General features: G+C 42.5%; 1 protein-coding gene across 16 annotated transcripts in view; it reads left to right on the top strand.

Moving 5' to 3' along the window:
* huwe1 (HECT, UBA and WWE domain containing E3 ubiquitin protein ligase 1) overlaps nucleotides 1-10,414 on the top strand; it is a 49,109-nt gene extending 38,695 nt beyond the window's left edge. For 14 of the 16 annotated variants that reach the window (XM_084917125.1, XM_084917119.1, XM_084917121.1 and 11 more), the window contains 18 exons: nucleotides 50-710; nucleotides 828-1,542; nucleotides 1,671-1,759; nucleotides 2,965-3,121; nucleotides 3,232-3,364; nucleotides 3,517-3,719; nucleotides 3,817-4,052; nucleotides 5,002-5,104; nucleotides 5,383-5,532; nucleotides 5,628-5,873; nucleotides 7,453-7,570; nucleotides 7,687-7,827; nucleotides 7,913-8,200; nucleotides 8,393-8,498; nucleotides 8,665-8,782; nucleotides 8,973-9,154; nucleotides 9,558-9,748; nucleotides 9,843-10,414. In XM_084917125.1, coding sequence (XP_084773251.1) covers nucleotides 50-710; nucleotides 828-1,542; nucleotides 1,671-1,759; nucleotides 2,965-3,121; nucleotides 3,232-3,364; nucleotides 3,517-3,719; nucleotides 3,817-4,052; nucleotides 5,002-5,104; nucleotides 5,383-5,532; nucleotides 5,628-5,873; nucleotides 7,453-7,570; nucleotides 7,687-7,827; nucleotides 7,913-8,200; nucleotides 8,393-8,498; nucleotides 8,665-8,782; nucleotides 8,973-9,154; nucleotides 9,558-9,748; nucleotides 9,843-9,945 — 3,940 coding nt within the window. In that variant the 3' untranslated portion in view covers nucleotides 9,946-10,414. The other 2 variants (XM_084917123.1, XM_084917124.1) reach the window with 2 other exon arrangements.
* Nucleotides 10,415-17,856: the final 7,442 nt, after the last annotated feature.

Genomic DNA, 17,856 nt, shown 5'->3' with positions numbered 1-17,856 from the left:
TCTTACAGAAGTTTTGACAGGTGACATACTGTTACTACTTTTTCTTCAGACCATCCAGTTCAAGTGTCGACTCCCTGTTGCGCCTGCGTGGACGATTGCTTCTGGACCACGAGGCTTTGTCCTGCCTGCTGGTTTTGCTGTTTGTGGATGAACCGAAACTCAACACCAGCCGTCTGCACCGTGTGCTCAGGAACCTCTGCTACCATTCTCAGACACGTGGGTGGGTCATTCGCAGCCTGTTGTCAATCCTCCAACGAAGCAGCGAGAGTGAGGTATGCGTGGAGACCTCACGTCTAGAGGACTCTCGCGGCAAGAGGACCAGCCAGGGAAGCTGTGGAGGAAAAGGCACAGCCACCTCGTCCCTCTCCTCATCTTCATCATCTTCTTCTTCATCCCCAGCTTCCTCCTTAGAGTTATTGAACAGGGTGGAGTCTCGCAGTTCCAGTCAGCTTTCCTGGCTCTCTGTTTCTATGGATGCAGCCTTGGGTTGCCGAACAAACATTTTCCAGATTCAGCGAGCATCAGGTAGGAAGCATGCTGACAGGCATTCAGCTGGAGGCTCTTCAAGTTCTGGGACATTGGGAGGTGTGTCAGCGGGTGCAACGAGTGTCACATGTGCTGGAGGTGGAGGCTCCACTGTTCACATCCACCCACAAGCTGCTCCAGTGGTCTGTCGACATGTGCTGGACACACTTATTCAGTTAGCCAAGGTGAGGGTTTAGCTATATTGATCTAAATCTTTTGTCCATTCTGTGTTCTAAGACTTGAAATGAAGTTGGTTACGCAAGTTATTCAGTGTCCTTTTGTTTTTTTCTTTTCTTCTGTAGGTGTTCCCCAGCCACTTCACGCAGCAGCGTTGTAAGGACTTGTCAGCTTCGTCTTCTGACCTAGACTCTCGTCTTTGTTCGGGCTCCTCAGGAGGAGGGGGTGGAGGTGGAGGCTCCAGGTCAGGGTCACAGTCTCAGACCAACCCTAATGTCTCCAACACCCAGAACTCCCTGGGGTCTACTGCCTCTACCCTCCAGTCTCTAGGAATCTCTACCGATTTTTGGGACCTACTGGTCAAGCTTGACAACATGAATGTCAGCCGTAAGGGCAAAGCCTCAATGAAGACGGTGCCTCTAGGTGGAAGTGCAGAGGCAGAGGGAGCCCAGTTCAGCTTAGAGACCTCTCCTCTAGGCCAGCTGATGAACATGTTGTCCCACCCTGTGATCAGACGGAGCTCCTTGCTCACTGAAAAGCTGCTGCGCCTGCTCTCCCTCATATCCATTGCCCTCCCTGACAACAAGGCCACAGAGGTGCCTGCTGGACACCCAACTCCACAGGCTCCTAACCCCAACACGGCAACCAGCTCAGGAGCCACAGCCTCAGTCACAACACAAGGCACCGCCGCAGTGGGCGCTATGCAGTCCACTGTGGCAGGCCCAGGGGCTTCTGTAGGAGCTGTAGCCCAGGGTACATCCTCAGGGACAAGTATAGCAACCTCTCAGACATCCTCTACAACAATCTCTATACCCACGTCCACTGGAACAATCTCTACAGGTAGTGGTACTTTATTCCTGAATAAAATGTGATCAAATCTTAAATTTAAATCTTACAATGCAAGAGATTTTATTAGAAAATGATCATTTTTATTAATGAAAATGGGGTTTTTTTTCTTTTCAAAACAGGAAAACAGAGGGGTGCTGTTAGCAATACAGAGAGTGAAAAGTTGGCTTCCACTGGACTGACAGAAAAACAGCTTCAACTCTCTGTGGAGGTATGATGAAATGATTTAAAGAAATGTCGAGGGGTTTTCCAAGATATTTCTCTGAATAACTTCTAAGGGTCAATTAAGGCAAGCTTGTTGGTAAACTGAGTTAAGTTGAAGTCAGGATACATTTAGTTTTTGGGCTCAAAACTAAAATTCAGTAATATTTTGCATTAAGTAGCTCTAGATCATCAGGCATTTCAGTTTTTGAGGCAAGGACTTCAGATATTGAAAACACATTTTTAATATCCTGTTAGTGGAAGAGTTGCCTGATGTTTGCGATTCTCTCTTGGCAGAGACACAAATGTTAAAACACATTTTAGGATGTTGTTTAAAAAAAAAAAGCCTGTCTTTTTTTTCACAGTCTACAGTAAATTCTTCAGTAAAAATGTGTTTTAAGCAGTAACAAAAGTGCAGTGGTTTGTCTGTTAAACACTATTAGGGAAAAATAAAATGCTGGACTGCCAGATAAATTAACCAGACTACTTTGAGAATGTTGACTGTTTTCTTCATCCAGAATTAAGAGTAGATTATTATGGATGGATAATATTACTTTATGTGAGGAGGAAAAAAAATCAGAGCAGAAAAGGGTTTTTTTGTTTGTTTTTTAAGTCGGATTACATAAAGATTTAAAAAAAAAATCTTAACTCTCAACTCCTTTCTTGTGCCTTTCTTTGTGCCAAAGGTTTCTTGGCATAATCTGTGTTTGGGTGAATGGGTGAATGAGGCAAGTTGTGTAAAGCGCTTTGAGTGCTCAGAGTAGAAAAGTGCTATATAAGAACCAGTCCATTTACCAAATATATGTGTAAGCAGCCATCCAGGAAGTTTTAGTGCTGTCCTTGGGTGTTAGTGCTGGCCAAGCTGTTCAAGTAGGCCAGGGAACTATACACAGCAATCGCACTTGTCAAATACATGCTTGGCTGCAGTATGGACAGATCACCTCATCTGGTTACGCCCTTATTGGTAGCTTTTTGTGTTTAGGAGCATAAACAGCAGCTTGTTCATGACAGTGTATTCTTGGAACCTGGATTCATGCAGAAGTAATGCAGCATAACATGTGTCGATAGTTTTAGGAAATTGTCTTACTGCTTGTTCATAATGATCTCATTTATTAAAATGTCTTTAAGTCTTTATATATTTTTCTGTTCTTTGTTTTTAACGTTTATTTTTTGCAATGATGTGTTTTCACAAACGATTCTTTTCCTCTGCGAAAGGTGTTGACATCTCACTCGTGTTCAGAGGAAGGTCTGGAAGATGCAGCTAACATTCTGCTGCAGCTTTCTAGAGGAGACGCTTCCACCAGAGACACTGTACTCAGACTGCTGCTTAGCGGCGCAAGACATCTCGGATACACTCTTTGCAAACAGATCGGTAGGTTTTGGGGAGGAGCGTAGGTGCCAGTTCATATTCCTGTTTTCAGTTAAGTGCAGTTTTTTTTCTTTACAAACTTTTGGAACATTATTTCTTTTCTTTTTTTTTAGGGACATTACTGGCTGAGCTTAGAGAGTACAATTTGGAGCAGCAGAGACGGGCACAAGCTGATTCACATTCCCCTGACGCACCTCCCGAGGATTCCTCCATATCAGCTAGACTGAAGGGCAAGATGACAAGCAGGTTAGCTCATGACAATTCTCATCGGTCAGTGGCATTATTTTGTCAGCATAGATGACTGGCAGATTAGAAAAAAATATATACTCATTAAATTTGCATTGTAATGATGACTATAAACTCCTATGCCTTGTATGTGTCTGTTGATTGGGACACAGGTTTGACGGGTCAGAGAGTGTGGTGATTGTTGCGGCACAGAAGCGCACTCTTGGGGGACGTGAACTGCAGCTTCCTTGTATGAGCTCACTAACATCCAAGACATCGACACAGAAGTTTTTCTTGCGAGTGCTGCAGGTTATCATCCAGCTCCGTGAGGACACGAGGCGCGCCAACAAGAAGGCCAAACAGACAGGGCGCTTGGGTAAAAAACATATACAGTGCTTTCTTGGTTTTTGTGTGCAATATAGTCATCATGTCTCAATGATTAAAACCCCTTTCTTCCATTTGTGACTGGCAAGGCTCCACCAGTTTGGGCTCAGCAAGCAGCATCCAGGCTGCGGTGCGTCAGCTGGAGGCCGAGGCTGATGCCATCATCCAGATGGTGAGAGAGGGGCAACGGGCACGTCGGCTGCAACAGGCCCCCCCACCCACCGCCCCTTCTGCCTCTGCCGCCGTCGCTGCCGGATCCTCAATGGCTGCCCCCCATCCTCCTGCTGGGGCTGCTGCCCCTGTTGGCACGGCTGCTGCTGCCACGGTTAGCATGGGCTCCACTGACAGCAGGCATTCTTACTCACACAGTCAATCATCATTTTAATGCTTAAAAGTCATCATTGGCTATGCGGTGTGACCTTCACAGTGAATTTATTCATACTTGGTGTGGTGGTCATCAAGATACATACTATTAGTCATTTGCCTTGAATTTGCCTGTTTTGGATTTGGACATTTTAATCTATTAGCCAACCCATTAATTATATTGCACATACCTTTAAAAAGTAGGTAACTCCAATTCTAATCTTTGTATTGGATTTAATTATTTGTAAACATATTACATTTCACATTCACCCTATAGTCTGCTACTTCAAGTAATTTATGCATTGTGACATCTGCTTTGCTGCTATGATGAACATTGACAGCTCCAACAGAGAGACAGATGGGCCAGTGATTCATTGCACTCTTTATCATTCTTTGCATTGATGTAGTCTAGTTTTGATGGTGCCTAGATGTGAATGTGCTGCCTGCTCCAAATGGTTTGATTTGTTTCACTGAAGTCGTCTGTTTGCTGGCTGATGTTGCTTCATGCTTTTGGCCCACCCTCCCCTTCCTCCCTCCCTCCTTCCCTTCCTTACTTGCTGTGTCAGTGGATCATGGGAATGTCATTTTGCATGACAGTCTCAGTCAAGATTGAACACTATTAGGGATGCTCTGATGTTCTTGGCCAATACTGTATCAAAAACAGACTGGATGAGTGTATTCTGTATATACTGTTTAATTTTCAGCCTATTAAAAATGTAACCATAAATGTACCTAAATTTGTTATACAAAACAGATAAATATTAGTCACTGCTCTATTGGCAAATAAATCTGTGCATCCCTAATTATTTCCAAACAAGCCATCATGTCAGTCATTATTTTGTTTTGTTTTTTCCCCCCTGTTGTTCACATTCTGTTTCTGCCTCTGGTTCTGCCTGGTTTATTTTCTGTAGTCTGAAGGCCAGTCGGTTTCAGAATCCCAGTCAGCACAGAGAGATGATTCTCCAATGGATGTGGACCAGCCGTCTCCTCTAGAGCAAGACCCTGCACCTCTGGGTATGACTCACAAGCAGCCTGTTAATTATACCTTAAAACACTCTCTGCTTTACTGTGATTTTTGCTTCAGTGGAAGATGCTTACATCTAATTGGATTTCCTTTAAAAGAAAAAAAACAAAACAAAAACCTTTTTGTTATAACAAGCAGCTGCAATACAGATAAATTAGTTTTTAATCACAGACTAGAGAGCAGTCTTGTTAACAGTCAAAATGAAATGTACATGACAGCTGACAGCAACGTTGATGCAATGATTCTGTCTATATTGTAACTTTATTAGATGAAGAAGGAAATGGTCAATCAGAGAGTGAAGAGAGACTTCCAGATCTCCCTCTGCTCAGTGAGCAGCTGTTGTTGGATGAACTATGGGATATGCTCGGGGAGTGTCTGAAAGAACTGGAGGAATCACATGACCAGCATGCCGTCCTGGGTAGGTGGAAATTCAGAAATGTACTTACTGTGATTTTTATATTCTAATTGCTATCAGGGGTTAAGTAATATGTTCTCCTAATGCTGTTTTCCCAGTTCTCCAGCCTGCTGTGGAGGCATTCTTTCTAGTCCATGCCACAGAGCGAGAGAGCAAACCTCCTGTGAGGGATACGCGGGAGAGCCAGCTTTCTCACATCAAAGATGAACCTCCACCACTGTCTCCAGCACCTCTTACACCTGCCACACCTTCATCTCTAGACCCATTCTTTTCCAGGGAACCATCCTCCATGCACATCTCTTCAAATCTGCCACCAGACACTCAGAAGTTTCTCCGCTTTGCTGGTAAGCCTAAAATATTCAAATAAGGAGAATGATAAAGCTTTGTTTTAGTTTTCTTTTTTTCTTTCTGGCTCTTGACGAAGGCGGTCGCACTTTTCTCCTCTCCTCCTCCTCCTCTCCCTTAGCTTCCCTGCTTAGCCTCTTGTGTCCTTGTCTAGTCTCGTGGTTTTTTTTGTATTACTTTCACTGGAACACTCTCTCACAGTCTGTTCTCTAAAACCTACAAGAGGAATTATGGATTTGATCAACTGGTCCCTGAATGCAATTGACACCCTTTTCTCAACGAGAAGTCTGGGCTCGGGTGAGCCTGAGTGTCCTGGAGGTACTTTTCCTGCCGGATACACAATGGACGGGTGGCATAACTGGAGGGTTGTGTGCCTGGCGGGACTGTCGATCGAAGACGCTGACGATATCTACCTATTCGGAACCATGATAACAAGGTTCTTGCTGATCGGAGCTGGCTTGGCCCTGGCTTATCGAAGAATTAAGAAAGCGGAACCGGCTGTTCAAACCCCCACAAGGCTGCCCGCTGGGATTGAAACGATGGGACGAGGCGTGAGTTCTCAAAATGGGCTCATTGAGTGCAGCACGGATAAGATCTTGGAGAAGCTTGCGGCTGCCGTGAACACTCAGAATAAGACCTCTGAGCGCAAATTGGATCACATCTTGGAGAAGCTCACTGCGGTTGTGAGTTCTCCGAATCGGCTCTTTGAGCACAAGAACGACAACATCACGGAGCGTAAGTTTGATAAAATCATGGAGAAGCTCACGGCTATCCAACGGGAGATTGAGAGACCAGTGTCGGACTGTTAGAACGGCTTTGAAATTCATACGAGTTGTTCGCACTAAAGTAAAAACCACCATCACTTCATGCGGATACCACTTCGGCGCCAGCTGTGGTCTCAAGGCTGGAGCTGAACAAAAACACCCTGATAACAGACTGTGCTTAGACTGTTCTTCCTATCCTACGCAAGGCCACCTGGGTTGGCTGGAAGACTGTTTACTTAGCCTGGCAGGGTGAAGGACACTATCTCAGCTGAACTCTGGACACACACACACACACACACACACATGCAGATATACACTCATCCGCCCTCCCCCTCCAAACGCCTTCGACGCTTATTCCCTTCCGATGCAGATGGTGGATCAAGGAGACCAGCGCATAGGCTGCAGGCCCAGATGCACTGTCTACACTGGCTGTCTCTCACCCTTTACCCACCCCTGTTGCTTGTCATGTGTGTCTGTGGTGTATTAAGAGTTTTTTCATGTGCTTTGTGCAGAGGTGTTTTTTTTTTTTCTGTTCTCAAACTGATCTCCCTGTTGGAGCTCAGTCTGGGGGGAGTTATTTTTTTCTCCTTATCTTTCCTCATGTGGTGCATCTTCCATTGTTATACCTCTCTGACCTGTCTTCCCCATGTGATGTTTTTGTATAATGTATGTATGGTCGGAGGGTAAGATGGCGCCGCCATTGTGCTGGCAATGGTCGGCAGCCTTAACATGAAATTTGCCACTTGTGGGACTAATAAAGGTATCTTATCTTATGGTATATGTTCTAATGGGAGTCCTTACTCTTTATTTCTAGAAACTCACCGCACAGTACTTAATCAGATCCTGCGGCAGTCAACCACTCACTTGGCCGATGGACCTTTTGCAGTACTGGTTGACTACATACGCATCCTAGACTTTGATGTTAAGAGGAAGTAAGGAGAATTATCTTCAGCTTAAATTTTGTACTTTGAAGTGTTCCTTTTTCCCCCCGTTTTCCCTCCTGTTTTTTCCATCGTTGACATGCTGGAATTTCTGTTTGTCTCTGTAGGTACTTCCGCCAGGAATTGGAGCGGCTGGATGAAGGCCTGAGGAAGGAGGACATGGCAGTACATGTGAGGAGAGATCATGTGTTTGAGGACTCGTACAGGGAGCTGCATCGTAAGAGCCCAGAGGACATGAAGAACAGGCTGTAAGGCTTCATTACTCTTTCTGTCTATCTGCATGTCTCCTCAATTCAAACCCACTCAACTTGATCCACTCACCTTCCCTTACAGGTACATTGTTTTTGAAGGGGAGGAGGGTCAAGATGCTGGCGGCCTGCTGAGGGAATGGTACATGATCATCTCCCGGGAGATGTTCAACCCAATGTATGCCCTGTTCCGCACTTCACCAGGGGATCGTGTCACCTATACCATCAACCCATCATCGCACTGCAACCCCAACCATCTCAGCTACTTTAAGTTTGTGGGTCGTGTTGTGGCTAAGGCAGTCTATGATAATCGGTTACTGGAGTGCTACTTCACCCGCAGCTTCTACAAGCACATCTTGGGCAAGAGCGTCAGGTATTTGAGCTACTAGCATTTAAACCCAAGTGACCTAATTGTCGACACGTTGCACCAGTTAGTGTAATGATCTCAACAAACCCATGCCTAGTTAAATACAACACTAAATGTTGTGGCAACCGGAGAACCAGTCAGCTATAGATTTTTCTTGAACGTGTCAATAATATGATTACATTTCTGTGGTATTCCTAGGTATACAGACATGGAAAGCGAGGATTACCCATTCTTCCAGGGCTTGGTTTACCTGTTGGAAAATGATGTTTCCACCCTGGGCTATGAGCTGACATTCAGCACAGAGGTTGGTGTCTATTTATGTATTTCTTTTCTGTTTGATGGAATTTAATATGTTCCTTAAAGGTTCAAAGTTCTCATAGAAGTGCTGTTAAGGTTTAATTACCCGAACCCTTAAAAATGCTACTGCTTTCTAGGGCAATGTTTTTGACTGTCTTTGACTGTATGTTTAGGTCCAGGAGTTTGGGGTATGTGAAGTCAGAGACCTCAAACCAAATGGAGCCAATATTTTGGTCACAGAGGAAAACAAAAAGGAGTATGTGCACCTGGTGTGCCAGATGAAGATGACAGGTGAGTCATCAGCAGATGCCATTTTATTGCCATGTTAAACCAGTATATAATGCTATCTAAATGATGCCACTAGGTGGCAGCACTGCAGCAACATTAAAGATGCAAAGTTGAGCTACAACCATACATTATTGAGAGATGCTTTGAATTTTCAGGTGCTTAACTGAAAAATAAACAAATTCTCACTCACTAGGTGCAATCCGCAAGCAACTCGCAGCCTTTCTTGAGGGTTTCTACGAGATCATCCCCAAGAGACTGATCTCCATCTTCACTGAGCAGGAGCTGGAACTGCTCATTTCTGGCCTGCCAGCTATTGACATCGATGACCTCAAGGCTAACACTGAATATCACAAGTACCAGTCCAGCTCAATCCAGGTAGGGATGAGGAAATGTTTGCAGTGTTTTTAATTGTTTGGTAAGATATGTGCACGATTCCTCCTGGAGGACTTCACAAATACACCAGCATGTAGCTGAACAGCGAATACTATTTATTTATTTTTTGTTAATATGGAGCAGCTTGAACTTAAGTTTCCAGCTGTAGAAGTGATGCAGACACATTTGGTTCGATAAAGCGTTTCATTTGAACTTTCTCACACAGCGCTGGATATGATTTGGGAATATTGAAAAGCCTTATAAATTATCTTAAATGTTTCTTGACCACAAGACACTTGCATATTGCTTAAGAATCACATTTTCTTACTATAACTTACTATAACTGAAACAGAAATGTATGTTTGTAACTCGGATACATTTTTTTTTTTTTCTTTCTCTCCTTTAGATTCAATGGTTCTGGAGGGCCTTGCGGTCATTTGATCAAGCAGACCGGGCCAAGTTCCTGCAGTTTGTCACTGGCACATCCAAGGTTCCCCTCCAGGGTTTTGCAGCTTTGGAAGGCATGAACGGCATCCAGAAGTTCCAGATCCACCGTGATGATCGATCCACTGACCGCCTGCCATCTGCTCACACTTGGTAAGCATGTTGAAAGTTGATATGGCACAAATATTTGTAGATGGTTCAAAAGAGCAAAACTTTAAAACTGTAATGTTTTCTTTTTCATCCTCAGCTTTAACCAGCTGGACCTTCCAGCCTACGAGAGCTACGAGAAGCTGAGACATATGCTGCTGTTGGCCATTCAGGAATGCTCCGAGGGATTCGGACTGGCTTAAACTCTGAGACTCTTAACACACACAGACATGCATACACTTAATTTTAGGTTTGCCTACTCCTTACACATTCACATTGATAACCTTTGAACGCACACACATGCACACACCAACATAGACATTACTGGATTACTTGTTGAATGGCCTAGACTTGCTGGTTTCTATTCCACATAAAACAGATAAAACCAGCAAGTGAAATAGACTGATTGACATTGCGTACAACACAGAGAGCCTCATTCTGACACTGTTGTGTCTCCCTTCCCAATTTAATGGCAAATGCAAGAGGGGATTCAAAGGATAAAACATGGACTAATATAAGAGATGTTTTCTTCATTTAGTTTGATTTCTCTGTACAAAAGGTTTGGGAGTTTATTATGTTCAATCTTTTTTGTTCTCTGGCTGTGTAAAAAACAAAAAACAAAAAAAAGATTGTTTGAACAGGATGGTTATAAAACCTTTGGGGAAAAATGTTGGTGGTTTCCTGTTGCAAATTTGTGACCTCACAAGCTTTGATGACGGGGAACATTTTTATGAGGGGTATATGAACAACTTGAAAAGTTTTGGAGCTATTCACAAAAATGCACTTTTCAAAGTTTTGTGGCATTTTTAAGGATGGTACAAAAATGAAGAGAAAACCTGAAGGAGATTTAAAAAAAGAAAAGGAAAAAAAAACATTAACCACATAAACTCTAGAGTATTTTTGGCTATTAAATCGCTGACCCAGCCTTGAGCCTTTGAATCAGAGTGGAATAACTACATGAATAAATGCATAAAAATGCGTTCATTGTCTCTTTTAACAGTGTTTTAACCACTATTTGCTGCAAATTAATTTCATCAAAGATGTCTCTATTCATAATTCTACTTAGCAGTTGAACAAACACAAAAAAAATTGTTGCCAGTCCGACACTCTAGTTTGTGTGGCACGAGTACCAAATTGAACCCTTGCAATGCTACGAATCAGACTGACTGTTGGAAAAAAAAAATCACTTAAGCATGTAATACCTGATGCCATCGTGAGCAGAGTGCCTGCTGGGTAAAGGGATCAGTTGGAACCAGAAGAGGAGCCCAGCTTGACCCAGTTTGGCCTCCATTCTCAAACCTGTCCCCTATGTGTGGTTTTCATTACTGATGAAAGAGAGAGACAAAACGATGGTATACACACATTTTCACCTTCACTGTCAGATTGCCACCTTTCCTTGGTTTTAACCAACCTGAAGACGTGATCTACTTGTGTGTTCACTTTTGAAGTCAACCTGACCATTGTTGGTCCTTTATCTTGTCGTTTTGCATCATCACAGAGTTTATTTAGGTTTGTCGTTACTTAAATGGGTTGTGTAGTCTAAACAAAAATCTGTTATAAGTTTGACTCTCATTGTCATTGCATGGTCATATTTAGTATGAGTACAAGGAAACTGTAGTCCTCTCCCACATCGGTGCTAAAATAAGACAAGCAAAACACAATTTCTGGAGTCTAGCAGCTTTGGTCGTTTAATAGTTAAACATGTTGACATACCAGATAGCAAAAAACACACAATGGGCACAAATTGTGTAATTTTTTCATTTTAGTTTATACCACAGGCTACCCAGAAACCAAGTGTGTGAATTGACTCAAGTCCAAAATATTACTGGAAACCACACTACATGACCACAGCTGGACAGAGAACTGCACACCAACACTTAATCTCGAGCCTTTCTGCTCTCTATGCAGTACTCACATCTGTTTCATTTGTTTTCTTATTGTCTTACCTCAGAACCCCCCCCCCCTCCAAAAAAAACCCCCAAAAACTGATATTTCCACTGTAGTAGAAGTTATGGTAAACGATACTGTTGATGATTTAGTGAGAAAACTTAAAAATGATTCAGTAGCTTGAATAACTATGTTTAGCTTGGAATAATTTGACTTGTCAGTCTCTCTGATTATTGTGGAGGGATTTTGGCCCACTTTGCTTTAAAAGATTGCTTCGCTTCATGTACAGCCATTCATTCATGTACAGCTCTCTTAAGGTACTGCCACAACATTTCAGTCTGGATTCACTGAACCACTGCAACACCTTGAGTCTGTTTTTTATTTCATTTCCTCTCCCTCACAGTCATTATGTTGTAGGTATGCTACTGTGCTTTGGATCACTCTCATGTTAGAATTAGAATAGAATAGAATTCAACTTTATTGTCATTGCACATGCACAGGTACAGGGCAACGAAATGCAGTTTGCATCCATCCAGAAGTGCTTTAGTGATATAGATATATTACAATATATCTATATGAACCAATATGAACCAATATGGGCCACGCTTTAGCTGTCAGGTAGGTGGCCTCACGTTTGACTCTGGAATACTTTAATATTCATCAGAGTTCATTGATAACTTGGTGACTATAAGGCTGTGCAGATCCTGTGTCCCATCACCCCTCTACCACGGTGCTGACAGCAGGTATGATGTGCTGATATGCTGGGTTTCATCTCCACTTTGGTCTTGTTTGTCTAAAGGACATTGTTCCAGAGGTTTTGGGGTTTCTTTAGATGCAACTTTGCAAACCTAAACCGTCCGGTGACAACTTTCTCTTAGCAGCCCTTCAGTCTTTTCGTAATTGTACTGTCATAAGCTTTTAATATTTAACACACTCACTGAGGCCTGTGAAATCTGAGGTGAAGCTCTTGGGCTGGGAGATAAAAAGATTGGGGCATTGTTTCAACACCCAACTGAAAGCTCACGAACAGCAAACTGCCAACATGTCTGTTAGAGATGCTCACGATCACTTATTCTAGTGCAACATCTGGCTACTGTTTATCCTCTTAAATCCTATGGCAGCAGTAAGGATGCACAGAGTCCTGTGAATACTTTTCTTTTCACATGACTGTCCCTTTTTGTTTTAACAGCCGCACGTCGCTCTGAATTACCAAAGTTGAAACTTGTGATATTTGCTCTGGTGCTTTGTGCTATTGTTGTTTTTTCACTTTTGTTTGTTTTTGGGGGTTTTTTAAGTCAATTTTTTTTCACAATGCTGAACAAGAAGAACAAAATCGGATGTCTCATTTCGTGTTTACGAGGACATCGTGCCAAATACTCAGTCGCTGGAACAGAGCAGCAGCTGGTCAGTCTGTTTTTTCTAAATATGTTCTAGTGCTTGTAATTTCCTGTCATTCCCATTATCTTCTGCTTTTCTAGGATAATTCATGCCTTGAACCACACACTTATTCAAGACCTTTGAACTCATGGACTTTTCATTCTTAACTCTTAAGAATAACATCTTAACATCCCCAAGTTCCCTTCTTCTCCACAGTTTTTGTCACATCCACATTTTAGGCTTAAAAATATCTCTGTAACACCCCGTTATTAATTCAAAAGAGAAATAATCTAATATCACCATTTACTTTCAGAAAACTTTTTAGTCACAGTACCAGCGTGTTTAAGAATATTATACATTGGTGTGGAAAAGTGTTCCCCCCCAATGTGGCTGAATTTCAACAATTCTGCAGAGATGAATGAGCCAAAATTCATCCACAGCAAAGCAAAAGACTCATTGCCAGTTGTCCCAAACAAATGATTACAGTTGTTGCTGCTAAGCATGGCCCAACCAGTTTTTCCCCCCTTAATAATAAAAACCTTAATTCAGAAACTGCATTTTGTGTTTAATTGTGTCATCTTTGTCTAATATTTAAATGTCTTTGATCTGAAACATTTAAGTGTGACAAACATACCAAAAATAGGAAATCAGGAAGGGGGCAACACTTTTTCACACCACAGTATCTTGTTCTGCTTCCTTGGGGTTCCCTGCTGCTCCTCTAAACCCCTCGCATGTCTGCACCTGTCGTTCTCTCCATTTCTCTCAGTAATCCCCTGTGTATCCACCTTCTTTTCACTGCTCTCACACGCCAAATTTGTTCCACTTCAGGACTCCTACAACACCAGAAATCGAATTGAACCCACCCACCAATGTTTCTTTGACCCTCCCCCCACCTCAGCTCCCGCCACAAACCTGCACACGAGTGGTAGAATCGTAAGCGTCCATGTCTGATTTGGTGCGTGCTGAGGCGTGATAAATGAAATTACAGTGCTGTCATGCAGGGATTTCAGAGCCCCGCAGTAAGACCTGGTTTTACAGTACAATGGCCACATCTCCTGCATGTATGAAACACAGATGCCATTTTCCATTTGCCACACTTGATTCACATTCTGTAAGCATCTGTTGCTTTGTTAAGGCTTTGGTTTCCAATTAAATGGTGGGAAACTAATTAATGCTTTCAGGGAATTTGCCTGGCAGAAGATTTCAGTGGGCTAACTTCTCTGCTAACCGGGGGGGATATTTGGTTTTTCTTGAAGAAATGATGTTGCACCTCTGGCTCAATATGTTTCCCGTAAGCGTATATTAGGGATGAAGATGTCAGCAGTGCTGCCAAATGAGCTGTTGCAATGCATTGCACCGGCACCTCCACTGGGTGGGGATGATTAGACTGCAAGACTGAACAAGGTGTTGCCTGTTCTCCATGTTGGTGCATTTTGTTTTATTTCCATTTCATGCTCTGGAAGTGATTTAGGGGTGACTGTTGTGAGAGATTAAAGTGTGTGTGTGTGTGTGTGTGTGTGTGTGTGTGTGTGTGTGTGTGTGTGTGTGTGTGGGGGGGGGGCATCTGGTGCTGCCAGTCTGCAGTATGGTAAATTCAAATTTCACAGTTCTATGGTGCACTTTGAGAAACAAAATACCCTGTGATTGTTTAAAAAGACAGCAAAAGACCCCAACAAACTACATCATGTGTCGACTGTTTTAAGAAAATAAACTTTAAGTTAAAGCATGTCAAAAAAAAAAGAAAAAGTGCTCCCTCCTCATCAGTGATAGTGGAGCTGAGGAGGAAATGAATGCCAATGGAGTTCATTAATGATGTCTGTGTATGAGCCAGAAAGCTCTCAGCCTAATTCATTTTACTGCTGTGGAATAAATCACAATATTTCTGCTCTCACAGATAAAAGGTTTTCTTTCAGTACTGAGCCCAAACGGGCAACGGGACAAAATCAGTTCATTAGAGTAATTGGTTTAATGTTTCTAATTACCTAGAGATATTTATACTGAAGAAAACTCAAGACGGTGCATAACCCTTTCTTTGCAGAATTAATCAGCCATTTATTTCCAAATCAAGGGTTTGATGATACTCTGAGGTGCCACAAGGAAAAGCGAGGCTTGAATATTCATAATCAGTAAACTCTGGCTTTGTTTGCAGTGTGAACACTGTGCTAACAGCTCACCATTAAGTTTGTGCATTAATCACCGGGTAGGTGTTCCAATAGAAAGTTTTAAATTGAGAAAAATTACTTTCTTTTTGTCATGTTTATCTCTACTTTCTGAACTTCTTCCAGCTGGTGATGGGAACACTGTGTAGCAAATGTGCGGATGAAGGAGAAGCTTGACATATCAAGGAGGACAGGAGCAGCCCTCAGTTTTGACAGCAGTGCAGCGGGTTGGGGAGGCTGTTATGTGCTGTTGTTGAATGTGTCGGCATTGTCATCACCTCCTGATTAGGCTGCTATCTCTGCTCTGCCTCTGAGAACAACGTCTGTAGAGAGCTGCAAAAAGTGAGTGTGTATTTCAGGCAGATGAGCTGAACTCCATGTAGTGACAAATCTTTGTGCTTCTGTTTGTGAAGCAGAGGGAGATTGGAGACGAGGAAGAGGAGGAATTAAAAAAAAACAAAAACGTTGGGCTCAGGTGGGTGTACATAGGCTGGCTTTGGGTCACAGAAATGAGCACAGCGCAGTGACTGCACAGTCCAGACCCAAACCAGAAGTGACAGTCTGTCTACTGTAAAGGTCATAGTCTTTATTACCTCTGTGGTCGCTATCTCTCTACACACATCTGCGACCACCTCCCCTCCAAGCTTCTCCCTCACCTCCCCTCAGGGGCACAGCAGTAGGCACCTTGTGGCATTTTAGAGAAGCCAAGCCACTGTGTGAAATTCAGCCCTGCTACATTACTGATCACATAGTGAAGTAATTTTACTGAGCCACAGAGAGACATGTGCTACACAGAAGGCAAAGACTGCGGGACGATTTAATGGCACCACATAAAATCTGCGTATTTATCTTCAAATAAGGCACAGAAACCTTAACAGTGAATAAGCTCCATGTCTTTGTGGGACTTTTTCCCATCTCTACTACATTACATTAGACTTAAAAATGCAAATAATTAGATGATGCAACTCCCACATGGTCAGTAGTAATACAAGATCAAGATGGTAAAGGGTCGTTTCTATTTTTGAGGTTTAGGAGGGAAGCCTTTGAAGTGAATGACTGTAAACAAACATCACAGTCATTCCTTTGCTTTATCAACACAGCACGCAGCAACAAGTTCTATGCAAACGCCTCAATTTGAATATCAATGACATGAATTTGAGTATACATAAGCTGCAATTGACCATTTCTGATCTGACTGCCTGGCCTCGATTTCTGGTACCAATGTCTTATGTGGTGGTCTAACCTTTGGTGTACCACATCTGGTTTGTCTGAAGCTATTTACATTTAGTTAACATGCATAATGAGATGGATTCTGATGAGTGGAGCGCCGGTCATATCTAGCAGCCATACCACTCCAAGCATGGGCGGAAACTAAATCAGTCATTTCCCCTCAATTACTGAATGATTAACGCCAGGTCAGAGACGACCAGCTGACCTTCTGGCCACATAATGACTTTACATGGATCAATGGATCTCCAAAAACCAGACACACCAGCAACCCAAGAACTGTGTAGTCAAAATCTCAGGGAATGAGAGTTGGTGAAACCTGCTCTGACTGCTCACTTCTCACTCTTGGTTTGTTTTTTTTATAACTTTTGTTACCTGTCACCTTTCTCTATTTTTTTCCCCCTTTATAAAATAGTCACATGCCCCCCCGTCTTTCTTTTTCCCAGCGCTGGCAGTACTGTTGACTCACTGCTATTTTCCTTTGCGTGTCAATGTGTTTAAAACATTTTTCTGTCACTCTCTGCGGCTTTTCCATGCATTTCCTCAATATTTTCTACTTGATTTAACTTTCTGTCAACCATGAACTCCTCTGTACTCTAGAGTCAGATTTGAGGCCATCTGTCTGACAGCTACATCCTGGCCCTAACTGGGTCATGCCACTGGACAATGATCCCAGCAAACCAGCAAGAAAACAAGTGTTGCAATGGCCCAGTCGTAGTTCAGACCTCAACCTTGTAAATCCTTAAGAGAGCTGTAGAAGCGCCTTGAGGCGACTTTTGTTGTGATTTGGCGCTATATAAATAAAATTGAATTGAATAGATAAACAAATGTCCACCAACCTCAATGAACTTAAGCATTTTTCTGCATTGATGAAACTAATAAACTTACAAAGATACTGCATTGTTCCAAGAGGCATTGACTCATGGGCTGCACTGCTACCGTACTAAATTTTGGTTAACTAACAAAATGCAATATGTCACGTGTTGTTCGTGTAGAACCTGGTGAGAGCAAGATGATTTTTAATTATACCCAAAAGATTTTTCATGTGACTGTATATATATTTACATATATATTTAAATATGTTGGATTTAACAGTAGCAACATTAGTTGAAAAAGCTGGGGGAAGGTTAATAAAGGTCTGGAAAGACGTTAAAGAACAAAATAAGTTTTTAGGAGTCTGTTAGAGCTAAAGATGGTGAAGGGTTCATCAGTCAGTGAAGAACTAGGGGCAATAGTTCAAGAATTTAAGAATCTTTTTCAACATAAAATAAACTTATTTCATCATCTTACATACAGATTACAATTAAAATGTTCAGAGGATACAGAAATATCTCTGCATGCGAGGGACAAGGCTGAAACCCCAATTTTCAATGGCTGTGATCTTTAGACCTTCAAATCTCACCATATTTAACTAGAAAATAGAGTTGCAGTGTAAAGATTAGTGCCTGGGCTCAGAAACACCTC

Source organism: Perissodus microlepis, chromosome 20 (genome assembly GCF_051167445.1).
Source record: "Perissodus microlepis isolate ML-2025 ecotype Zambia chromosome 20, ASM5116744v1, whole genome shotgun sequence".
Classification (NCBI taxonomy): domain Eukaryota; kingdom Metazoa; phylum Chordata; class Actinopteri; order Cichliformes; family Cichlidae; genus Perissodus; species Perissodus microlepis.
The sequence above is the reverse complement of the archived record's forward strand: the minus strand, read 5'-3'. Positions and strand labels throughout refer to the sequence as shown.